General features: G+C 33.8%; 4 protein-coding genes across 9 annotated transcripts; 3 read left to right on the plus strand and 1 right to left on the minus strand.

The window, feature by feature from the left end:
* Positions 1 to 1,777: 1,777 nt before the first annotated feature.
* On the plus strand, positions 1,778 to 5,320 carry LOC137826946 (peptide methionine sulfoxide reductase-like). 5 transcript variants are annotated; one of them, XM_068633111.1, is made up of 5 exons: positions 1,897 to 1,974; positions 2,176 to 2,202; positions 2,447 to 2,495; positions 3,418 to 3,944; positions 4,855 to 5,320. In XM_068633111.1, exons 4-5 carry the CDS (start codon positions 3,588 to 3,590, stop codon positions 5,104 to 5,106), a joined length of 609 nt encoding a protein of 202 aa, XP_068489212.1. In that variant the 5' UTR covers positions 1,897 to 1,974; positions 2,176 to 2,202; positions 2,447 to 2,495; positions 3,418 to 3,587; the 3' UTR covers positions 5,107 to 5,320. The 5 variants fall into 5 exon arrangements, with proteins under 5 accessions (XP_068489209.1, XP_068489210.1, XP_068489211.1 ...); XM_068633107.1 differs by having other exon boundaries at positions 1,899 to 1,974; positions 2,447 to 2,519; XM_068633108.1 differs by lacking the exon at positions 2,447 to 2,495 and having other exon boundaries at positions 1,778 to 1,974.
* A 5,239-nt stretch (positions 5,321 to 10,559) lies between these two features.
* Positions 10,560 to 14,706, plus strand: LOC137824413 (uncharacterized protein At5g41620-like). The gene is made up of 3 exons (XM_068630051.1): positions 10,560 to 11,199; positions 11,831 to 11,962; positions 12,594 to 14,706. The coding sequence occupies exons 1-3, from the start codon at positions 10,822 to 10,824 to the stop codon at positions 14,160 to 14,162; spliced, it is 2,079 nt and encodes a 692-aa protein (XP_068486152.1). The 5' UTR covers positions 10,560 to 10,821; the 3' UTR covers positions 14,163 to 14,706.
* A 705-nt stretch (positions 14,707 to 15,411) lies between these two features.
* On the plus strand, positions 15,412 to 19,037 carry LOC137824129 (uncharacterized). The gene is made up of 5 exons (XM_068629590.1): positions 15,412 to 15,824; positions 15,934 to 16,783; positions 16,892 to 17,285; positions 18,332 to 18,394; positions 18,474 to 19,037. Exons 1-5 carry the CDS (start codon positions 15,596 to 15,598, stop codon positions 18,546 to 18,548), a joined length of 1,611 nt encoding a protein of 536 aa, XP_068485691.1. The 5' UTR covers positions 15,412 to 15,595; the 3' UTR covers positions 18,549 to 19,037.
* Positions 19,038 to 19,186: 149 nt separating this feature from the next.
* LOC137824128 (heat shock 70 kDa protein 16-like) lies at positions 19,187 to 24,537 on the minus strand. 2 transcript variants are annotated; one of them, XM_068629589.1, is made up of 10 exons: positions 24,223 to 24,537; positions 22,685 to 23,994; positions 22,166 to 22,378; positions 21,666 to 21,761; positions 21,448 to 21,576; positions 20,961 to 21,161; positions 20,292 to 20,441; positions 20,092 to 20,220; positions 19,876 to 20,006; positions 19,187 to 19,702 (listed from the first exon to the last, which is right to left on the minus strand). In XM_068629589.1, the coding sequence occupies exons 2-10, from the start codon at positions 23,852 to 23,854 to the stop codon at positions 19,624 to 19,626; spliced, it is 2,298 nt and encodes a 765-aa protein (XP_068485690.1). In that variant the 5' UTR covers positions 23,855 to 23,994; positions 24,223 to 24,537; the 3' UTR covers positions 19,187 to 19,623. The 2 variants fall into 2 exon arrangements, with proteins under 2 accessions (XP_068485690.1, XP_068485689.1); XM_068629588.1 differs by having other exon boundaries at positions 22,685 to 24,000; positions 24,223 to 24,404.
* Between the last annotated feature and the right edge of the window lie 998 nt (positions 24,538 to 25,535).

Below are 25,535 nucleotides of genomic sequence, written 5' to 3' on the forward strand. Positions count from 1 at the left end.
ATGGGTGCATCTGGTACTATTTTTTTATTCACTTGAGTTAATGGGCTTAATCCTGGGCTAAATTTATAAGCCTATGGGTTTGACACGGCCCAAATCCAATATTTTCAGAGAGTGCCCAACTTCAATACCATAAGGGCAATTGTTTTATGCACCCAATCAATTACTTCCTTCACCCGACGAACTTTTTAAAGCCCAATTCTGCTATTGTCTTCTTTATTTTGAAAAAGGTGTAGGGTGCAGAGAGAAACTTGGTTGATGTTGGTTTGAGCTGCATAGGTGGTTTTAGTGTAAAGGTGAACGTAGTAGTTTTGTTCTCTCTCACCGTCCAACTTCGTTACAGACGATGCCGTCTCACTGACCACCACCACCACAATCGACGTCGTCGTTCGGTTGGTATTCGTCACAGGTAAGTGTCGCTACTGAACGGAAAACGACACAAAGAAGAAAGCGGCAGAAAGATTGAAAAAGAAGGAGACTGCAGTGTGTTGGGTGCAGGAAAAACTAAGGGACTACAAAAAAAATCTTAATTTTCATTTCATTAAGGTTAGTTTAGTCTTTTCACATACACAATTGATTGTCATATTTGATTGGTTGTAAGGAGAATCTGCCTACCAAGGTGTCAATTACTTTCTGTCCTCACTCAAATTTTTATCCAACTTATATGAAATGATAAAAATGTTCTAAATAAAAGAGGTGTGTATAAAATACATTTCTATATATTTTTAAATAGTTTAAACCCTAAACCCTTAAATACATTTTTAAATACTTTTTCAGAATGTTTCAAAATTTGATTCCTGAAACACAATAATTTATTCCATATTTATTTTTTCAGAATGTATTTTTTTTAATTCTAAATTTTTATTTCCAAAAGGAACATTTTCGGAAAATTAAAAGTGTATAGAGTGCATATTTAAAAAATTAGGTGTAAAAGATTTGCCTAAATTATTTGGGCATTACTCATTAATTTTTAAAATGGGTTTTTCAAGATATAAAATGTACCTTCTGAAATGAATAGGAGGTAATATTTTTTTACACAAATGAAAAAACAAAACTCATTGCTAAAAGAAAATAAAATGATTTAACTTTAACTATACGTTAGTTAAAACCAGTTTTTAGAGAAGATAAATGAGGAACGTTTATATAAATTAATTTATACATGATTTATTAAAGAAACTATTTTTTTTTCAATAAATATTTGTTTACCTATAACCTCATTCAAATCGGTTGAAACTCTATTTGATTTTAACTTACAGTTTAAATTTTTAATAACTAAATTATTTATATTACAGTGTATAGTCAATAATAATATTTAATCTACAATGAAAAATACTATTTTAAATAATTGGCTTTCATGCACATTATTAAGAATAATTTACATATAGAACCAAACGTCACCCATATTCAATGATTAGATTTCAAATTATAAAGAAAAAATAAAAATAAAAATGTACCTTATCTTAAAGCAATTCTTTTAATAACTATGATATTAATTTCTACTATAAAATTGGTTCAATGACAACGAAAACTTCATATACGATATATATTAATTAGTTTAATAGAAAGTAAATATATTTAAAACTCTCATTTTATATTTAACTTTATTCAATTTTTTACTTTATACATTTTCTCTCTATAAACGTGAAAAAAAAAATATATGAACGATATTTCATGACGTGTAGCTCTTACATGCACTAATTTTTGTAATATTCTAGACGCTACGTGAAGGGGTTTAACGTGATTTTGATATTAATTGACTATTTTGCCCTTCACTCGTTAAAGGGTTAAGCCGTTCTTTGTGTTCAGTTGAGGAGGGGTTTTAAGTCTTTTTACCATTGATGCCAGAGTAGAGAGAGAGAGAGAGAGAAAGCAGAGTGATTCAGCACCAAGACTCGCTTTTTTGCAGTGATCAAATCCTCATCTTCTTTCTCAATCCTCAGCAACCTTTCAATTCCTCTCTCTTCTGCTCTCACTTGGGTGCGTTTTTTTCTTCTCTGTTTTCCATTCTCTAAATTAGTTGTTTCTCAAAAATATCTCTCCCCTTACCCTTTAATCTTTAAGAAAAAAGGGGATTGTGGGTTCTCTTTATTTCTGTTAAATATTTCATTTTAGTGTTAAAAAAGTTATCTTTATTGTTGTTGTTATTGTTTGGAGATTGATTCATGTAATTTGTTGAAGGGTTGAAGATGAGAATTTGTGGAGCAGGTATGTATGGGTTGATATTGGATTTCATTTAATTTACTATTTGGTGGGCATATTTCTTTCATGTTCATGTTCCCAATTCTATTTAAAATTCTGGGCCATGTGAGTTTGGTTTTATTTTCCTATGTATTTTAAGTGACTATGTTGCAATTCCCAATTTCTGTGAAGCATTGGAGCTTGAAGAAGATATAATATTTATTTGTTAGCACAATGTTTGACCCAATACGAATTTCCATTTGTTGTTCAGCTAGCCTGTCGGAAAATTCTATGCAATAAGAAGCTTATTATAGCACTGTGTATGTCTCTTTTTCTTCCCCCAAGTGAGTGCTAATAGTTAAACCATAAATAACTTCTTTGTTTCGTGAGTAAGACTTGTTCTTATCTACATGCATGAAAGAAAAAAGTTTCAGTTAATTTTTTAATTTGAATAGAATGAAGTGGCAACTTCAAGTGTTAAATCAATTGAACAGTAGGCACAGTTGTATATGAGTCTTTGTGGTCCATTCTTGGGGGTATACACGTACATACAGATATAAGAAAAGCATCCCTAAAGTTTAGGAGGAGTATATGTGATTAGGACATGAACATATAGTAGTGGGAGGTTTAGTTTGGTTTGAGTCTTGAAAAAATGTTTTCTGTATTCGATTTTTTATTTTCATAATTTTAAAGGTCTTAGATTTCGATGCTCAGCTAGTTATATTTGGTCCTAGCTCAGATCCTTGAGAGGGAACAAAGTAAATATTAGATGTTATTTTTGTAATTATGTGTAAGAATTCAAAATGACAGCAGAAAGTATTTGTTCAAGTAAAAGGTATCCACTGTATTTTCCCTTTTCGTTCCTATAAAAAATTTGTGCTCTCACTCAATATGTACGTATGGTGGATGGTATAATGTATGTGATTTGTCTTTCATGCGTATAGTTGTGCTAGAAAATCATTGTTTTATTAGTTTATATGATCCTTGATCATGGTAAAAAAAAATTCATTTCTAATATACAGGTGCCATGTTCTGTATTAATAGAATATAGCACCACCATATGGATCAGCATAAGTGATTCAAAATTAACTTTTAAGCTTTTGATTATTTGTTGAAATTTGTAAATGCGGTTTTGGCATCCTGATTTGGTGACTCTTTTGTTTCTTTCACATATACAAGAGCATTTGTGAATTGGTTATTTCTTCTAGAAAAGGATTCTCATGTTACTAAAATGCTTAACAGCAATCAGCAGCAGCTACACCACCACATCCACTTCCCTTTCAGTGTTTGTTTCTTCTTCCCTCTCCAGTCCTTCCAAAACCAAGTTCCTGCCCTCACTTTCTAGGTTTTCTGTCAAGCGCTCTTGCTTACTTTCCCAAACTCGTCCAAGCATTGCTGCGAGCAGGCCCTCCATGAACCTACTGAACAGACTTGGATTTGGCAGCGCAAGGGCACCAGAGAACATGGATTCATCCATTCCTCAGGGTCCAGATGATGACATACCAGCACCGGGCCAGCAGTTTGCCCAGTTTGGCGCTGGCTGTTTTTGGGGTGTTGAGTTGGCCTTCCAAAGGGTGCCTGGGGTGACCAAGACAGAGGTTGGTTACACCCAGGGGCTTGTGCATAATCCAGCCTATGAGGATGTGTGTTCGGGGACCACAAGCCACTCAGAGGTTGTAAGGATTCAATATGATCCCAAAAATTGTAACTATGAGTCTCTGCTTGATTTGTTCTGGGCTAGACATGATCCTACTACTCTGAATAGACAGGTATATATAAAGTTTTTGGTTGTGTTATGAACCATGTCATGTTAAATTGAGGTAGACAAAGTGGTTTCTGATTGATATATCTAGACTTTGCTGATTTGAATAAGTGTGGACTTTGTGCATTGCCAATGAAAATGTCTTCCCAACACTTCTCTGATTCCATGGTTGATTTGTCGACAGTAATATTGGTTCTCTCAGTGTTGCCATCTTGCCTGTATTTAACAGATACGTTTATGTTTTGATATCTAGTTGAGTCTTGTTTTGTAAATTCTGTTCTAATATGGGTCAAATAAAATTCCAGAGGTCTCTTTGTAATAGTTGTTTAGGCAGTTGTAACCTTCTATTTGCTCTTTGTGGGATGTGTATACTGAGGGTGTAAAATGGACGGATTGGATAAGTTGAGTTGGTTTCAAATGGATTGGTAAAAATAAATCATTAGTTCACTTATGATATCTTACCATTTTAGTAAAAATAAAAACAAACCATCCATGACTTAGTTAACAAATTTCTACTTTATTTACCAGTTTCTGTTAAAACTTCATTAAAGGCTAGTTTTTGCTTTGTTTTCATGCGGTGATGAACTGGTTTCAACTTCTTCACTTGTTGAACTTTGAGTATCTTATGATGGTCTTCAGAATGACCTATAATTTCATTTTTATCTTACCCCTTGTTTCTTCTGTTCAAGTTAGAACTGTTCCGTCTCCCCTTTCAATATATTTTTATTCATGTTCAAATCTTCCCTTTCAGTATGCATGCATACATTTGTTTCTTGAATTCACTCTTTCATCCAAATCCACGCATACATGAACTTTCAAAAATACGGTAACTACTTATGACATGCAACTGCACACACATGAATTGAACATTCTGGTGCTTAAGCACTTAGTTACCATTTGATCTTGTCCTGCTGCAGGGAAATGATGTGGGATCACAGTACAGATCTGGAATATACTACTACACTGCCGAGCAAGAGAAGGCTGCCAGGGAGTCCTTGGAACAACAGCAGAAGCAGTTGAACAGGAAGATTGTTACTGAGATTCTTCCTGCCAAGAAGTTCTACAGAGCAGAGGAGTACCACCAACAGTACCTCGAGAAAGGGGGTCGGTTTGGTTTTAGGCAATCTTCTGCTAAAGGTTGCAATGATCCAATTCGATGCTATGGTTAATTGTTAAATAGGGAATTGCCACCAAAGATCAACGAGACCAGTTCTTTAGATGCTGAAAATCCATAGTTTTGTAACTTCCTGTTAGCAAGTGTTTGGTAATTCATCAAGGCTTGTGCATAATGGAGGTTGAAGATGGACATTGCCATAAATTCTGTTGTAGAGCTGTACATTGTCTTTTATATATATAAAATAATTCTGCATTTGAAGTATTCTATATTTCTTTCTTGAAGCTATACTAAAATACTCTTTGTTCAACGAAGTAGTTTTAATTTATTCATTCATATGAAACCTTAGAAAGTGATGTCATGAAAAAGAATGGCAAAGTGTATTGTGGAGGGAGGTTAGGGAAATAGAACGTGTAGGGTTATGGGCTTAGCCCGATGGTATATAGTAAATAGGTCGTTTATCTTTATCGATTAGAACAAAATTATGATCATATGTAGAGAGGGATATCTTACACACTGGTTAAGGATACACTTATTCTTAACCATCTTGAATGTTATATATCTAAGACCCTCTAGTCCTTAATGATACACTTATTCTTAATCACCTTGAATGTTATATATCTAAGACTGTTTAGTCCTTTAAGACCGTCTAGTCTTTGTCTGGTATAAAATGTGTCCTACTCTTTTAGTTAATGGTCTAGAAACTGCTGGAAACGAATAGGGTAGGTGATAAAATTGACCTTACAAAATATCTTGTTCAATTGTAATTAATTATTGATGCACATGCAGTGGCTATCACTTAGCTTATTATATTCTCTGTAATATTGATCTCTTAGAAGAAGCAGAGCTAGAAAACAAAAAGAAAGCAAAACATAAAACAGTGGGGGCAGAAGAGAAGATACTGTCACGGTGCATGAGTGAGTGACCTTTCATTTCCATTAAATTCAGAACAACCATTCCCTTCTTTCACTCTGTCACGTGTGCTGCTTTTCCACTACTCAGAATGAAACTTTATTTCTGAAACAAATTAAAAAAGCAAGTTTTTTTGGTATCTTTTTCTAATTTTTATAAGAACAGAAAAATATTATCTCTTCAATGTGAAAAAGGTTGAACTGAGAGCACTTTTCTTTTATATATTGGCTTTTGAAATTTGCAAAATAAAAAATCTTAAATTAAATCCATATACTTCTAAAATAAGACTCTAGCATTATGAAAGTCGAGATTTTTTATGGTGTTTTTACCAGTTGAAATTCAATAATAATTGCATCATACTTGTGCTTATCTGAACTCTTAAATTTTACATTTCACACATTCGGTTAGTTCTACCTCATTTTATGACATCTACTTATACTTATTGTGCATCAGTTTTAACAGATTGTGGTTAAAAAAAAGTGTAGAAGTTCCATTATGTCTATGTAGCATAAATGCTGAGAGAGACACTAATATGACACGGACACGGAGATATGTATAATCTTTAAAATGTAGACATGGAAATACAGATATATATACATTATATAATTATGAATTGTATGAATTGACAATAATTTTTTTTTCATAGCTTCAAAAGATTTGTTCTTTCTTTTTATAATTATAATAAAAATTAATGTATTTTTTTTTAAATTACGTTAGATCCGTATTAAAATTGTCAGAAATTTAATAAATATTTTTTAAATTAAACACTATATGTTTTTACGAGTGTCCTACGAGTGAGTGTGAATATCCATGTGTTATATATATATATATATATATATATATATATATATATATATATATATATATATATATATATATATACTGCTGAAAAAAATGTAACTACCAGCAATTTTTTAAAAATATTATTCTTGGTGAGTCATGAATATTATTCTTTCACAACAACTTCTAAAATACTTTGTATTATTTTTCTTGAGGATGATTGTTGTCATATATTTAAAATATTTAATAATTATAATTCGAGTTTGTAACGAAAAGAATATTTGATGATTGCACTTTACCTGACATGTTGATAGTGCATTATTATTATTATTATTATTATTATTATTATTATTATTATTTTATGAAATGAATGGTGAATATGGACACCAAGTCCCCACACAACGTGCCCTCTTGTCATTTCCAATTTTCCATGCATGCATCCTTTATTTCATAATATAATAATTTAAGACTCTAATCATATGTTTTAAAACCTTAGACAATTCTCAAAACCTAATTAACCTTCAACCACAGTGCTTATAATAAAAAAAATTAGAATTTTTACTAATAGAATGAAATTTTATCTCTTAATTATTAAAATAAATAAAAAATTTAAAAATTAATAAATATTAATATAAAACAATTTTATTGTAAAAAATCGTAAAATAATTTTAAAAAAAATTATCAATTTTAATAATTAGGATATAAAAATACATATTAATAAAAAATATAAAAAAATAATCATTCAATCGTAGTACTTCAATCTATCTACTAATTTTTGTTTTTAATATTTTTTACTAATTATAGAATAAACAGAAACATGTATTCTAGCACATAGTCATCGTTATACTCAGAAAAATAAATGTTATGATGTGAAAATAAGAAAAAAGAACTAATAATTGAACCTTTTTTCAAGTCAATAAAGGGAAGATAAAACCAAGTATGTATTATGATATCAAAAGTGTACAAAGGAAATAATTTCAACCAAACTTTCAAATCAAAATTTTGGTCCTCAATAAATATTTCCAATCAGTATTTCATCGTTTATAATTAAAGAGTAATATTTTTATCTCCTTAAATAATAGAAGTTTCCTTTAAGTACTAGTTCACATACATCACAAAAATATGCAATTGAATTATAAATATAACGAGTATATATTCATTAATGGGACATGTAGCAAATATATAAAGAAAATTATTCAAAATTTATTTTAGTATAAATATATTTTTGAAGTTTTTTTAGTATAAATATATTTTCCAATTATTTCTTAAAAAAGTATGTTTAATTCTTTAAGTTTTCTATTTTGATTTTTACCAAATATTCGCAAAATCAAAATCAAAATAAAGTTAGTAAGCAAGGCTTTGAACAAAATCAAAATTGCAAAATCATTTAGAAGGAATTTTGCAGATTCGATAAAAAAAGAGAGTAAAAATGTGACTGTTAAAGGTTTGATAAATTTGTAAATATTTATCTAATGAAATCTTTTTACCCATAATTTTTAAATATATGTTTTGAATCAAATTATTTAATATCTTATTACTACAGTGAAACGATAGAAAGTAACATGATGTTAATGTGTTGTGTCGTGTAAAAAACCGATTAAAAGACACAATCCAAATACAAAAGATTAAAGAAGCAGAAGGGTGGTGGCCCACACTCTCTCAGATTCTCTGAATCCATTACCTTCTAACTTTCCCTTTCCATCCAATCAAATTGCAACACGTCATCTCACTCTTTCTTCCAAATATTATTTTTTTCATTTTATTTTTTCTGTGCTGGTATGGATTGATCGATCAATATCATACTTCGGTGTTCTTTATCGAACTGATTGAGTTTTGCACGATGTGCAGACCAACCGACACACTTAAATTATTAACACTCAAATTAAGGTCAGTAAAACTAAACTATCATTAAAAACTAGGTAATAGGCGCAATTCATTCCACTATTTGACTCAATAAGGTAAATCTATTAAAATAATATAAATAACGCACGTTCTAAAAACAAGATATGTCATTATCACTATACATCTCCAAATGTCGAATACTCCTTTTGCTGACTAGAGCGTCATAGTGCGTTTTATAGGTACTCTCATTCAGTATTCATCTAAGATTGAACGACTGAGACTCGAAAGAGAGTAGCATCAAAGTAATAAAGACCGCATTAAACCCCTAATAATCTGCCTAAAAGAATGGAAAAAGACGAAGTCAGTCAATAATTTCCTAAATCCCATAGAGAAGATAAACATTTTTCATCCACTTTTCCAACACCTTAACTATTAATTCTCATAACTTCTATTTTATTTTCATACTAAATAATAATAATAATAAAAAATTTAATAAGCTACCCAGATAGATCTATTCTACATTCAAGTTCTAGCCATGAAAAAGTTTTCATTAATTATGTTATCTTTTGGGTAATTAAAATAACCAATAATTTGAACCCATGTGAGTGCTTATTTAATATGAAACGCACGTTTTGTTTCATCGACGTGGCAGCTTGTGAGGTTGCCACGTGGAGTCTCCCTCGGATACCTTTTGAAGTAGAGTGAATGGAGAAGACAGTGAAGTGTGGAAGCAACAAATAGATGAGACAGTGACGCCACTTGCTTTTCAGAACAACCAAGGCAACGCGTGCTTCACACTCTCCGTTCATCGCGCGTGCGTTACTTTCGTTTCACCTCATCACGCCATGCCAAATTGTACCCTAATGCTTCACCAATTAGGTCTACTCTTTTTTTTCTCTTTCACAATTATTATTATTTCAGTTTTTTCTTTTCAATATTTAGATTAATCACTCTTTTTTCCATCAAAATAATTATTTATCAAAAAATATGAATGCTTTACTAAAAACTATTTTATGTTTTAATACGTGTGAAAAAAACTAAAATTTATAATAGATCAGTTTTAATTTTTACTCGGTATTTTATTTTTTATACCTGAAGAATTTTGTTTATTCATTTTAAGAATCTTTTAATGTATTTTTTTTTTTATTTTAAAAATAATGTAGAATCTACAAAAATCGTATTTTATTGATTGTGATAAACTAATTTATGTTATAATTGATGGAAATTAATTCATTTAATTATTTTTTATATATTTTATGAAACAAATATCATTTTAAAAATCTAAAAATGATATTTATTATAGTAACTTTTTTATATTCAAATATTATTTCAATGAGATTAAACAAATTACTTTCAAATTTACATGATAAAATTAGTCACACATCTTTTAATAATGTTTTCATAACAAATAATAAATAAACTATTTTTTTGTTATATTATTTTAAAAACTTTAGCCTTTATAATTTCATATTTTTTAGTTTTTTTAATGCTGATAATTATCAAAGGACAAAAGATTAAAAGAAATAAGCAATTGAATCAGCAAATTATTCAAAGAAAACGGTAAAATCAAGTTTATTGAGTGATTAATTTTGATAGTGTATATTTGATTTGTTTTAAAAAAGTTTATATTAAAAATAATGTTACATTATACTATGAATGCCTGTAACTTGAATAAATTATTACAATTAAAAAAAAAGGAATCAATTGATTTAAATTGTCTAATTTTGTAAAATAATGATATGAGGTGATATTAGAAAAATAATTTGCAGATATAAATAAATAATTTAAACGTGATTTTTCATTAAAATGAGAACGTGTGTTGTAGCAGGAAGCATACCAAGTATAGCAGCTTATAATGATTTCACGCGCGTGATAATAAATACGTTGACCGTATAAACATACGTCACCACGTACACCTCTCGCGTATCTGTATTCGTATTTCACTGTGTTCGTTCGTCCTTTTCTCACCAAAATCTCTGAAACAGTGAAACTCTCTCTCTCTCTGTTTCTGTTTCTCTCTCTTGTGTACTTTCCTCGTGTGCTCTCTCTCTCTTACAAACACTTCACGAACTTCATTCATCACTTCAACAACACACAGATTCTATCTCTCTCTTTCTCTCTCTCTCACTGTTTTCATTTAATCATTTTGGGGCATTCACTGTTTCATTTTCGCACGGCGGCGAGTATTAGCATTTATTCAGTAGGTAACTCCTATGGCCGAGACTTGCCGGCGACGATGAAGTATTCCGGCAAGGCGACTTTCCCGGCGGGCATTGCTTCGAGGGGCGTGAGCAACAACCCTTCGCCGGACTGGGATCTTGAACCGGCGCGGCCATTTCAGCGGCGGAAACCGAGAACTCCCGGAACCCGGTTGAGGAGGCACGGTGGCAAACGGAGCAGACCAGAAACCCCTCTGCTGAAGTGGAAGATCCACGAGGATCCACTCGAAGAGGACCAGAAGTCTTTTTTCGCCGGGTCTCGCCGGAGAACGTGCCGGAGCGCCAAGAAGGAAACGGAAGTCGTAGTGTCGGCGCGGAGACTGGCCGCCGGGCTTTGGCGGCTGCATCTGCCGGAGACTGTCTCGGGTGATGGCCGGAAGGGGTTGGAACATAAGGTAGAACTTGGGTTACTATTCTAAGACTTGCTTAACGGCAGAAACGCTATATTTGCCTTGTAGCTGGTCAATGTGGGATCTCCATCGATTACCCTTTTGTTGTTTGTTTTTCTCTTGTTTGAGTTGAGATCCCTTGTTTTTCTTCGTTCCCGTGGGAGTGTTGTTTCATCTCGCATGTTTCAGCGTTTTCTGATTTAAAATTGATTTTGCAGCTATATGCTACTAGGTTATTCCATCCACTGTGTGGTAGGCCCAGAAAAGAATTATAGTTTATTGTTCGGGAATATTTTTTTATGATGATTTTGTTGTTGGTTGATTTTGAATGGTGGGTTTTCAGATTCTATCCTCGGTTCCTCGTCATTATTGTCATGTTTCTGTGTTAAGAGATATGGATTATGCTTTCATGAAAGCAGAAACAACTGTCTTTTGAAGCTTCAAATGTATTTTTTTTGTTTGCTCTTCGTTGAAGTACTAGTGGAAACCTAATTATTAGTCTTTTTAATTATTGGAGAATCATTTGGGTAGGGTTTGTCTTTGTAAATAGTTGACGTTATGTTGTATTATCTGCTTTGCAATATTAATTTTATAGGTTTCCCTTTCTTACTACTGATGTGATGTCACTTATCTGCAGCATGGAAGTGGTCATGCACGGAACCAGTTCCTAGGTCATCCCAATGGCATGATCCATGAATCTGATCTGAAGAAGAATCCATCGCAAAGTCCCCGTTCCATATTTGGGGTGAAGAATGGACACTTCTGTGAGGTATGGTTTTTCTAATTGCTTGAATATGATGTTACCATTAGAAGTTTTTTACAGCTCTTCAGTCTTTGCAAATTCTTGAGTGAATGTCATATGCATGTAATAACTCAAGTTAAAACTGCACCCTGTACTACTTGATGATCCCATTGCCTGGTTAGTCACGCAATTACTTGTTTTAATCGTCTTTGTTAAAATGACATTAATCATTAAGTGATAATCATAGCAACGTGTTGTTTATGATTTCATATTGTGGAGGTTTTTAGTAATATATCAAAGCTTGTCCTTGCAAACACTCATGCATATATAGGTTGACATCACCCCTGATGGGATGCCCTAATTAAACTTTGAAACAAATAAATAGAAATTTGATAGAAAAATGGTTTATTGGATGGTAACTTGGGAATTAACAAATAATGCTGATTATTGCATTGATCCATGCTATGTATATATAGAAGTATAGGTCTGCATAGAAATGACTTAGACAACAATTTTTTCATGTAAACCTATTGGGTGTAATTAGCCTTTACTTTCTGAATGAGCAAAGAGTATCATAGTGTTATGCTTTTTCTTACTAAAGTGAAAGAGCAAACAGTTAAGGTGCTAATATTAAACCTACTCTGTGCTATTCATTCAGCCTGAACCTTTCAAGTTTTCCAACACTGAAATGGAGGGTGCAACAAAATGGGATCCTTTATGTTTAAAAACATCAGATGAAGAGGCACATCATATCTACAGCCACATGAAACTTCTTGACCAAAAGGCAAGTGCAGTATCTGTGGTATCTGCTCTCAGAGCTGAACTAGAGCAGGCTCGGGCACGAATTCAGGAGCTTGAGACTGAACACCGCTCCTCCAAAAAGAAGCTTGAACATTTCCTGAAGAAAGTCAGTGAGGAAAGGGCGCAATGGAGAAGCAGAGAGCATGAGAAAATACATGCATACATTGATGACATTAAATCAGAGTTGAGTCGAGAAAGAAAAAATCGCCAGAGGATTGAGATTGTCAATTCAAGGTTGGTAAATGAGTTGGCCGATGCCAAACTCTCCGCAAAGCGCTACATTCAAGATTGTGAGAAGGAAAGGAAGGCCAGAGAATTGATTGAGGAAGTGTGTGATGAGCTTGCCAAGGAAATTGGAGAAGACAAGGCTGAAGTGGAAGCATTGAAGAGGGAATCTATGAAACACAGGGAAGAAGTGGAAGAGGAGAGGAAGATGTTACAGATGGCAGAAGTATGGCGTGAAGAACGTGTTCAAATGAAGTTGATAGATGCAAAAGTTGCTCTTGAAGAGAAGTATTCACAGATGAATAAACTTGTTGCAGATTTGGAAAGTTTTATCAAGTCAAGAAGTGCAGATCCGAACACAACTGAGCTGAGAGAGGCAGAGTCACTCCAACAGGCTGCAGCTGCGATGGACATTCAAGACATCAAGGGATTTTCATACGAACCCCCTAACTCTGATGACATTTATGCCATTTTTGAAGAAGCAAATTTTGGCGAGGCAAATGAGAGGGAGATTGAACCACGTGCTTCTCACAGTTCTGCCAGTCATGCCTCGAATATTCACATGGTGAGTCCTGAAGCCAGTGCCATAACTAAGGATGGCATTCAGAGGCGTCCTGATGTATTTGTGGATGATAATGGGGATGTAGAAGGAGATGAAAGTGGATGGGAAACTGTGAGCCATGTTGAGGATCAAGGCTCGAGTTATTCACCAGAAGGGAGTACCCTATCTTTGAACGGGAATCATCGAGAGAGTAATGTCTCTGGGAGAAGTGTACTTGAATGGGAAGAAACTGCAGGTGAGGAGACACCAATAACTGAAATAAGTGAAGTGTGCTCTATACCAACTAAGCAATCAAAGAAGGTATCATCCATAACAAGGCTCTGGAGGACATACCCAAACAACGGGGATAGTTACAAGATAATCTCTCTAGAGGAAATGAATGGGAAGCTTTCAAATGGAAGGTTATCAAATGGGGTCATAATGTCTCCTGATCATGGATCAGGTAAAGGTGGATTGAGCCCTCAAGACCTTCTATACCAGTTAAGTCCTGAGTCAGGAAGTCCAAATGCACATAAAGGTGGTATGAAAGGATGCATTCCTCGTGGTGCGCAGAAGAATAGCTTGAAAGCCAGACTTTTGGAGGCTAGAATGGAAAGCCAGAAGGTTCAGTTGCGCCATGTTCTTAAACAGAAGATTTAGTTAAGGTATTGCACAGATTGGCAACCTGGATAATTGATAAATGATTGATGAAAAGCAGTTCATTTTAGATTGTGAAGGTACAAATATATGCTGCTGAGGAAAATCTGCTCAAAAGTGCTGAGGGGCCATGAATAGTTGCACATTTTCTGCCTCATATTAGTTCTTATTTCAGTTCTTCATCATCATTCATATTAAGCTTTAAGCAGATTCCCTTTTCACTATCTTGTGCCAAATGCCTCAAACCCTGGGATTTCTGGGGAAATCGCTCGCTCTGTAATATGGGATTACCAGCCTTACTTTACTTCTTTAGGCAGGGTCTTGAGAAAAACTATGAGAAGCATGTAGGCTTGTCTTGTACTTGTATCAATTCTAGTCAGAGGACAAATCTGAAGGGAAAAAATATTGTCATAAAATATAGATGGTAGCATTATCTACTCCAGATTTTGATGTTCTATCGTTCATGATGTTGCTTAGGATTTGTTGTAGATTGTATTTTAGTAGGTTCTGGGACAGAAAAATTTAACTTCATACTTGTTCTGAGTCATTTACCTTGCATTCTGTCTTTTTCCTTTTTTGTTCATTTTGATAATTAGTGCTCTCCAAGTATATCTAATGAAAAACAATGAAATTGAAGTCAGCATTGTTTCTCTTCTGTTTGCTGATAATAATTGTTGAATAAGTTCTGACTTATGGAACACGACAATAAAAGCTTTATATCTTTAGTGGAAATAAAGAACATAACATGTTATCAAACAAAAGATTAGAAACAAAAGATTAGAGTTTGCACTGTGAATTCAAACAATTTTTATTTTTATTCTTCATAGGTAGCAATATGTGACTATATTAATTTAATTAACTGCACTCCACATATATGTTTAATTGAATTAGTTAAATTAAATAGGCCAATATTTATATTTTATTTTATTTGATACAATTAAAGTAATTTCCAATTATATATAATTAAAGAATCACTTGTAATTATTATATAATTCTTTAAAATGCAGTTGAATTTGTTGATTTTAACCAATAAAGAAAAATAATTAAAATAATCAAAACTAAGGTATATGTGATTTTTTTTGATACAGTATACATTAAGATAGTTAAAAAGGATTTCAAGTTAAAATAATTAGATTATTTTGAAGTAGACAATTAAAATAGTTTTTATCATAATTGATTACATAAATAATAACTTAGATATTCAATGAAAAATGTGAATAAAAAGAGCTTATTGTAAATAAAAACTAAGAGACTTAAAAAACCTGAAGAGAATCTTCTCAACACTTCATCGTTCACTCGTTCACCCGCGAACCAGAAATTCCAATTCCCTCCATTTTTCCCCAAATTCGAATCTCCAAACCCTTATTTACTTCAACCTAATTTCAATTTTCCCATTCTCTTTCTCTCTCTCGTTCTCAATTTCTCTTCCAATTTCCATGGCCAACTCCGAAGTGCCCTCATTTTCCCTTGGTCTCGACACGCCGCCGCATTCCCCAATCAATCCACTTCCTTCTCCGGCCGCCCACGTCTCCGACTCCGATCCCGACACCCGACCCGACCCGCCGCGTCCTCTTCTCAAGCGTCTCCGCCGTGGTCCCCCTCCGCCATCCCCCGACGCCGACGAGGATATCGAGGAGTTCTCCTCGCAGGAAGATCCCGATCAAGGTAAGGTCAGTAACACCTTTTCTCTCTCCGCTTCTCAATTTTAAATAATATAATTTTCCCTTCTTTGTTCTAAATTGGTAATTTTCTCTGCTGTAATATTTATTATTAGTGCATTCGCTTCCATCGTCATGGAATCGTTCAGTGTGTAGCAGCTCAAAAGTTTCGTTGGATGGTGGTAGAGTTTTTAGTTTAAACCGTCATCATTGTAGTAACTCATCAAGAAATGGGAAAAGAAAGGAACATTCAGATGATGTTCCTGCTTCTGCTAGGTTAGAAACTGGGAAGAGTGGCTTGATGTTTCCCAAGCTGACGACCAGTCCTCTCCGTAGGTTTCAGTTAGTTGATTCCGATGATTCCGATGTGGAAGTTGGTGGTGCCGCCAATAAGGTTAACCCTAGCGACAATTTAGAACAAGATAAGAACTTATCGTTTGATGAGAATGGGAATGTGGATCTGTGGAAAGATTTTTCGCCCGTGAAGAACGTTTCTGTTCCTAGGTTCCAACTGATTGATTCCGATTCTGATGATTCAGATGTTAATGTTGGTGGGACCAATAAAATTAACCCTAGCAATCATTTAGATAAAAACAAGAAAACATCTTTTGATAAGAACAGAAACGAGGATCTATGGAAGGATTTTTCGCCAGTGAAGAATGTTTCTGTGCCAACACCAGCTTTTAATGAGCTGTGTGAAGAGTACTTTCGTTCTGATAAGTGCAAGGAAGTGCCGGGTGATGTGAATGAAAGTCACTTTCAGAAGTATCCTGGGGTCAGTTCCAGCTGTCAAAGGAATCAACCACAGTGGGAATCTGTGGACCCAGTTCATCCGGCTCATAAGTATTTTTTCCACGAGGATCCCAGAATTCAGCAGTTAGTTAGCAGTCGCTTGCGGAATTTTAATCCATTAGGTGCCATAGACAGAGTGAATCAGCAACCTAATGCCTCACACATTGATTACATGTAAGTCATAGCACATGCTCGTTTTTTAGTTAGTCATTGGTAGTGATTTAAAAAGAAAATGGTTGTCGTTTTGCATTACATATTGTTTTTGGTGTATTTTTGTTTTAGTGGACAATTTGGCAATGGAAGAGCTTCAAACATGCAGGGAGTTCAAAATGGTTGTGTAAACAGCTCAACAAGGGGGAAAAACAAATCAAGTAATTTGAATTTTGAGGGATCTTTCAACACTTCTGGAGGCTGGGTGGATCCCAAACTTGTTTCACCATTTAGCCATGGGGAATCTTCTAGAAAGAGAGCAACAAAGAGGAATAGCACTAAGAATAGTGTCTCAAAAGGTAAAAGTAAAGCTAACAAATCAATTCCTGCAAACCAATCATGTGCTTCTGGGGATTGGGTGGATCCTAGAAGTTTTGCCAGTTCGCCAAAGGATGCTGGCAAAAGGCGTGTCCAAGCAAGTGGTCAATCTGCTGGTCATTGGTATACATCTCCAGAAGGAAAAAAGGTATGTGAAAAATCCTAGAAAATTAAATTTAATGATGTTAAACATTGATTGCTTAAATTTACTTACGTTTGTCATGTTAGATGATGGTCATAAGATGTGAGCTGTTCTCTAATGTTGTGTAAATTGAACTGCCAAAAGCCCATACTGGATGTTACTTAAGATTTATATCTTGCCATGATGCACGATTTGATATGCATATTAGATATCCGATATGTATCTTACATTATTGTTTTTTATAATGTAATCGATATTTTTATAAATATCTCTTGTAGTCTCAAGTTTTGCTGCTAGTGTCTCTGTATTAATTTTGTAGCATACTGTGTCATAGTTTTCATCTAGAACGTCAGTTTTTTTCACCTTATGATTGAAACTAAAGATACAAAGTTGTTATCGCAATGTCGAAAGGTGTTTTTATCTGTGTAGCGAACTTTCTTATAACCAGAGTGTGGATTTGTTGCTTTTATTGATTCAGCAAATTGCAATTTATTCCCTGAATTTCTTCCAGCCATGAATATAGAATACGCTATTGCAAATGCTGCTGTAACTTGTCTTATAGTTTCCCTTTCAATTCTTGATATAGTTGTGTTGAATCTCCTCTTATTCTCTGAAATATATCTTCCACCCCAATGACGAATACAGAATAGCAAAACCCTACTGGAATTTACTCACTCTAGTCATTCTTACAATTCTTGGTATAGCTGTCTAGAATAGCCTTTTAAGGCAAATATTTTAAACAATTTCAGGTTTTGATACTTAGAATTTCTCAACTTTGTTTTGATCCTTATAATTTACAGGTTTGGTTGAGTCTGTTTAGTTTCAAAATCACTAGGAATTGGTAGTGTTGGGACCGAAGTCAGAGTGTACACTCGATGGCAGGGACTTATTCCCAGTGGTTCTGAAATTATAGGACCTCAAACCAAACTTTTTTATTGGACAAGAATCAAAATCAAAATTTGAGAAAAACTTTTAAACCATTCACCATCTATAACCTATTTTGTCACATTGTATCAATCGATCAGGACCTGATTCTTATTTTTCCGTCGCAGGTGTATGTCAACAAAAGTGGGCAGGAGTTGACCGGCCGGGGTGCTTATGCACAGTATCGGAAGGTAGATATACTTGCATACCATTCTGTGGTTTTGTTGTCCTTTTGGTTGTGATGTAGCACTAAAGGCCTGACCCTTACAGGAGAGCGGAAAAGCATTCAAGAGATCAAAAAAGAAAACAGGTTCCAAGACTACCAAAACCAAGAAGAGAAACTGAAGGCATTTATTCCCGGCCATTTACTTGTGGATCTTATGACTAGCATTACCGTATAGGTCCAATTCCTGTTTCATTGCCCTAAGTTTACCGTATCATGTTTTGGATGGAGACAAAACCCTATAGGTCCAATTCCAGTATGCAGCATCACATGAGTAACCTGATTAAAGGGGATTGTTGCTTGGTGAAGTTTTGATGCTAAAATTTTTCTGCACAGTATATATTGTGAGCCATGAAAGTAGTTATGTACAGTGCACACGAACCTAAGGTCCTGGGTCACCAGCAAAGTGTAGCTTTAGATAATGATTCAATTGGGATCCACAATAATGTTTCGATCCGCGCTTGATTCTCCACTTAGTTGTTTTTATGCTTTTCTTAATTATGCATAATTTCTTTCTGGTTTTTGTAGATGAAAGATAATAAATGAACGATAGGAATGATTAAAGCAAATTTTGAGTGAATAAGACATCAGATGATCTTTTCTTCCCTGTATTCTTATATTGCATTTATATGAACGAATGTAAACATAATTTTGGGTACAATGACATTCGTAAACTATGAACGTGAGATTGGCACGCGTGTACAGATTCAAAAACTGGGAATTTCCACTCCAAAAATACTATAACTTTAAGAAACCTTGATAAGCGTTCTAATTTTTTATTAGACAACACTGCATTTTTGGTAATAACAAATGTCACAGACGTAAAATTTAGTTCAAGCCTCCCATATTTACGAAAGGAAACATCAGCTTCAAGTAAACCCTGACATAAAATGGCAACTCAAGTACCCCCTCAACCACATGTGCTGCATCTTCAAAGAAATAACCATTGTTCGTAAATATTTACTCCATGGTACAGAATGAATTTGAAAGAGTCAGTTAAAATATGAAGATAAAATCATTGGATGCTTTGAGTAGAAGGTGGGGCAAAAAATAAAATAATGAAAGCTGACGATTGAACCAGTAATTGCCCAAGATTTCCCTGTATTTAGATTTCTCTTTCAATTCCTCAAGCAGGGAACAAGTGTGAAGAACAATAATGTCAGAAGCCATTAGCTAATAAAAGCTTATGTCTTCAGTTCATGGGGTATTCTGCTTGTCTTTATCCTCGTCTCTTGAAATTGGAGAACCGTTGGATTTCAATATCTGTTGGCATACTCTGAAAACATCAAAATGTAACAGTCACTAGTTTTGAGATAAAATCAACTTATATAACTTGGACCAAACAATGCTTTGCTTCAGCAGGTGTATATTTCAGACCCAATTGAATGATCATAGCACCCTTCAATTATGAACCTCTGAAAAGGAAAACAGAAAGGTAAGAAAGCATACGAGTTTAACTGCTCTGTCTTGCTCTCGATGTCAACTGATATTAATACTGGATCAATGTTTTTAGGGTAAAGATCTTGTTGTTGCCTCATCTCTCTTAGCCACTTCTCTGCTTTATTGCACGCATTTATGACCTGAAAAAAATATGGCTGTCACACAAAAGCTGATACTAAGGGCAACATCCCACAATTACAGTCATTCATCTACTTATTATTGTACCAGTTCTTTATCTTGGGGTGGAAGAGAACCTGCTGACATTCGATACTCTACAATGCAACTTAACAAATCTCTTGTAGCTTGTTGTCTTGCTTCTCTGTCATTATATCTATACTCAATTGGATCCACCAGCTACAGAACATGAAGAGTGTAAACAAGAAGTGTGGCGTGGGAGACATGTTTTGCAAAAGAAACAAAATTACCTGTTTTAGATCTGCTAGTTTTGCAGAATAAGCATCTGCGGTTACATCACCACCATCATCATCATAAAGCCATTCCTCAGTCTCTTTCAGGCTCCTCGATATGTCCTTCCTCTCATGTTCACTTGAAAAGCTTAGATATGTGCTGAAGAGCTACTCATGCAATCAAATAATTTTAAAAACACTATTAAGATCAATGGCAAGAAAAGATATAAGCTATAAGATTTTAATTCCATATCCTATGCAGATTTTATGATCGGCTTCGCAAAATCAATTCATCAATGACTACACAACAACTTTATCTCATTTTCATATTTACATGGCAAAAGCTAAAGCTCTAGTTTTTGAAGAAGGAGAACCTCGTGGTAAACAAATGAATATAATGAAGAAGAAAAAAGGATCACTAAAATAAGAAGATAAGATTAAATGAATTTCTCTGTAAGTTAAAGTTAACTCATGCACAAATTAAAAAAATAAAAACTAAGAAAAACTATATGAGAGAACTTCTACAATAAACTAATTTTAACTTACAGAAGAACTTATTTCATTTGTCCTTATTTTTCACTTTTAGAAATCCTTATGGAAAAGTTTGTTCAAACAAACTCATACAATGTACCTGAATCTCACACAAACCCGACATGTGTACATATTATAAAGATATTGAGTGTGTACCTTACTCCTTGTTTCATAAATATAAGACTCCAACAGATTCTTCCTGTCCTTGATTTGCTCAATAGTTTTGTCCTGATCGGCTAACTTGAGTTCTTTTTCTTGAGCTTCCGATATCTCGGCCTTGGTCATTGCACCATAAATGTTTTCACTCACTGGTACATGAAGCCTTCTGTTAGCATTATCTTTTCTTGTACCATCAGCCTGTAACAAGGCATGATAGTAACACTTTTATTTTCTCAAAACACCAACATGAATCATATCTGCAATCAAAACAATCTCAACAAGATAAAAATGTACAGATACAACATCACAGACATTATAAAAATGAATTGAATGAGTCTGACAGATATGTTACAGAATTCAGTATCATAAATAATCAGATAATAAAATTTGGCAATATAATTTTTCATGTTTAAAGGGCAATTTACTAATATCTTCATATCTTCCACTTAAAAAAGGTGCGAGAGAACACTATGAAAGAACTTACAGAATGATGAGAAGCTTCGCACTTTTCATTGATACTATCTTTTGAGGCATTTTCAATTGTCTCAGAAACAGGTTCAATATTGATTGTTTCAGAATTTGAACGAGAATCATCCACATGATCCTCAACCAACTAAAAGACAGAAAAAGAGTCCATCTGCTTAGAAAGATCTTTGAGAGACTAATAATGCAATATGAAGAGATAAAAATAAGGTTTCTTACCACAACTGATTCAATACCAATAATGCCATGAAAATTTAGTTGAACTTGAACTTCAATTCTTGCCTTACTTGCATGGGATCCATGGAAAGGACCAATCTGAATAGAAGTGACAAACAAATGGATAAGCATATATATAACACTTCATGATCACTGGCACAAGGAATGGCAGCATTCAACTAATTATCATAACTTATTTGTCCTGTGATAATTAATATATGGATGGTTTTAGATCCACCATATCTTCTTCCCTTCTCCTATGAACATGACCATTTATTCAAGCATGTGCACATCTACAGATTCTCATATTGTTATAACTACTAATACTTTTACAACAATGACTTTCTTTGCCACATGCCTGACATGAAGCACACAACAGAAGAAGCAAGAACAGAGAGGGTAATAATTAATAAAGAAAAGTGAGGCAATATAGATAACATGGAATCATGGACAAGATGAACTAAACTCCTTTGCAATATAGTAAAGTTCTAAAGAAGGCATACTGTGAAGCAACAAATTTTAGGAGATGTCCCGGGAGGTAATTCATCTGGATTGGCATAGAATGCTTCCAAACGGAGTAAATCACTGTACTGAAATGTGAGAAATTTAATACTTGGAATGGATTGGCCTTTTGGGAAGAGTACACCATCCAATCCTGCACGAATTGGCTTTCCATCAGATGAAAGTCCAATGGAAAAAGGATTAGAATCCTGGACCTGAACAAACACAAAAAATTACATTAACTCTATATAGACTAATACAAGCTAATGCAAAATTCCGAAAAAAAATTATATCTATGAGAAATTAAAGTTAGACATATTTCAACATAGATAGGTAAAAGAGACATGGGCGATCTAAATACGGAAAATAAACCTAGAAACCAAGGTAGCAACTTAGTTCATTTAGTATTTATTACATTTCTAACCTAACAATCTACAGACAGACACAATAATCTACTCTCCTACGTATATACATATCATGAAGATAGTATAAGGATCAGTGTTTTGTTTCAATATTCAAACCTCATATTTTTTGACACGGAAAACAGGACTCAGCATTGCACACTGGAGAGCACAACCACGAGCTACACACTCACTTGCATTAAGTCTGCGACTGAGTTCTCTCTTAAATAGAGAAGTTAATATTCCAGTTATAGCTGGAATCCGTGAACCTGAACCAACTACCTCAACAGAATTAATATTTTCTACCGTCAAGGCTGCATCAGCCAATGCTTTGTTGCAAGGAACACAAATTCTCTCCAATAGTCCTGATGCCAGATTCTCGAATTCTTCCCTCTTGATATTGCCTTTAACATCTTTTTCATCCATCAAACACTCAACGATCAGATCAGCCTCTAGATTTGCACTCAAAACCTTCTTCAACTTCTCACATGCTACACGCAGCCTCCTACATGCCCTGGCATTAGAATACACTTCAATGTTGTACTCTTCATTAAATTTTGCAGCAAAATGACTAAACAGAACCTCATCAAAGTCTCTCCCCCCTAAGCTCATGTCATAAGCATGTGAGAGTATCTTCATTTGATCAGCCTGAAATGCTGCAATACAGACCTGAGTATCACAATGACCTATGTCAACAAATGCAACATAAACAGGAGCTTCACTAGCAAAATCTGTTTTGTAAACTCCATAACTAAGAGCAGTTGCAGTGCAATCATGGATCAACCTCAAAGGCTTCAACCCAACAATTGCTGCTGCGTTGAGATAATCTTGTCTCTGCAAGTTGGTGAAGTACGATGGAACCCCAATAACACAGTCAGAAACGGTGGTCCCAAAACCTTTTTCAGCTATGGTCTTCAAGTGCGCAAAGAGCATTGCTACTATTTGAACCGGGGTAAAAACATGACTCTCCTTCATGTATTTCAAGTGTATCAGAATGCCACCATCTGCACTTTCAGAGGTTTCAACAGGGAGCATTTTCAACTCATTTTGAACATCAGGGTCCGCAAATCTCCTGCCTATTAGTCTCTTCACTTGAGAAATTGCGGACTTGGGGTGCATCATGGCAGAATCAGCACCAGCTGACCCTAAAAACCTTTGCTTCTCCCCAAAGCAAACCACAGCAGGGGTTTCACGTTTGGATTCATCATTCAACAAAACATCAACCCCACCTTGCTTCACTGCAGCAATCACACAATTCTCATTTCCAATATCAATCCCCACTCCACTCATCTCAATTCACTGTGTCCTTGTCCCAAACTACAAACAACTAATTCCACCCAATTCACCCTTTCTACTTCACAAACAACCCAAATGCCAAAAACTTCACACAAGGCTGGCCCACAAATACAAGCTTCACATTTCACACAGGGCTATTACTACAAACAAAAGGGTTGGAAACACACTCATCAAAATTGAAACTTTCTTTGCATACCATGGAAAAGCATCAAACCCAATTACATAGTGTAAGAAAAAAATGCTTTTAATAAAACAAAAAATAATTAAACCCAAAAAATGCTTTGAATGTAACAAGGAAGTCCGAGAAAGAACAAAAATCTGAGATACTCCAATATGAATAATGAGAGAAAATGTAGAAGAACCTGTTTTGTGAAGAGGGTTTGGAGAGAGATGAATGGTGGAATGCAGAAGCAGTTAGGGAGTGCATAACTAGTTTGTGATAGCAGAGAGAAAATCTCCGCTTCATTCGCTCAAGCCATAATACTTATCAATTTATCATCAAATAAACAAATTTCACAATAATCAATTTATTCTGGACAAATATGTAAGTTTATTATGAATAATGACATATATGAACCATTTTAGTTTCTTTAAATGGTCAAAATTAACTTAATTTTTTACTAATTTTTGTCATGTTTTTAATGTATAACTTCGCGATAAAGAAAAAAGTGAACACTGTGAAATGTGTCAGGTTATATCTGGTTTTTAAGAAAAAATAAGATAAAAATTAAAAACTCTCCAGCAGGTAAAATTTGTAAATAACATAGGTGCTTAAATAACTTTGTTTATCTATAGTTTTTTCAATATCCTTAATAAATAATATTATATTTTTGTTCTTGATAAAAAGTATTTTTGTTTTGGGTCTCCCATTTTCTTATATGCATTAAGACGCACTTCAATAACCAAATAGATTGAAATGCGTCTCTTTTTTTTTCTTTTTTTGTCCGTATTATTTTTTTTTTCTTTCTTACTAATGTTTTCCAATTTTTCATTTTCAATAAAAAAAAATTCTGTCATTCACATATTTCAGTGATTATTTTTTTTCGCAAGTGCCTAAGTCCGTTAGTAAAATGATATGTATATTTTAAAATTATTTTATTTAAAATAAACAAAAAATTAATCAATCAATGCGATGACGAGTGTATCATTCATCTTCTGATAAGATTTGTATCTTTTATTTCTTTCTATTCTTTTATTTAATAATAAAATTCAAAAAGTATGAAGAATCTAAAAGAAATATATATTTTAATTTCATTATTGAACGAAACACATGAAAAGAAATGAAGTATATAAACTATTTTTACTAAAATCAATTTTATTTTAACATAAATTTCTATATATATTGAGCGCGTATAATAGTTTTATAATAACTAGCCGAAAATACATGTGTTTTAGCGATGCATCCACATTTTTTTATTATTATATTGTATATTATTATGTGTATTCATATTTTTTAAATGTTAAATATCAATAAGTAAAAATAAGATACAAACATTTTATCTCATTATTTATGAGTTTCAACCTACTGTATTAAGTTACAGAAAAAAATATATTAAACAAATTTAAATTTATAACACAATAAACCTAACCAATTTTGATTTGTTGTTACTAATATTTATTTTCTAATCTCTTTCCTCTCTTACCGCAAATGTTCATAACGCATTCACTCTCCACA

This window comes from Phaseolus vulgaris, chromosome 8 (genome assembly GCF_000499845.2).
Source record: "Phaseolus vulgaris cultivar G19833 chromosome 8, P. vulgaris v2.0, whole genome shotgun sequence".
Classification (NCBI taxonomy): Eukaryota; Viridiplantae; Streptophyta; class Magnoliopsida; order Fabales; family Fabaceae; genus Phaseolus; species Phaseolus vulgaris.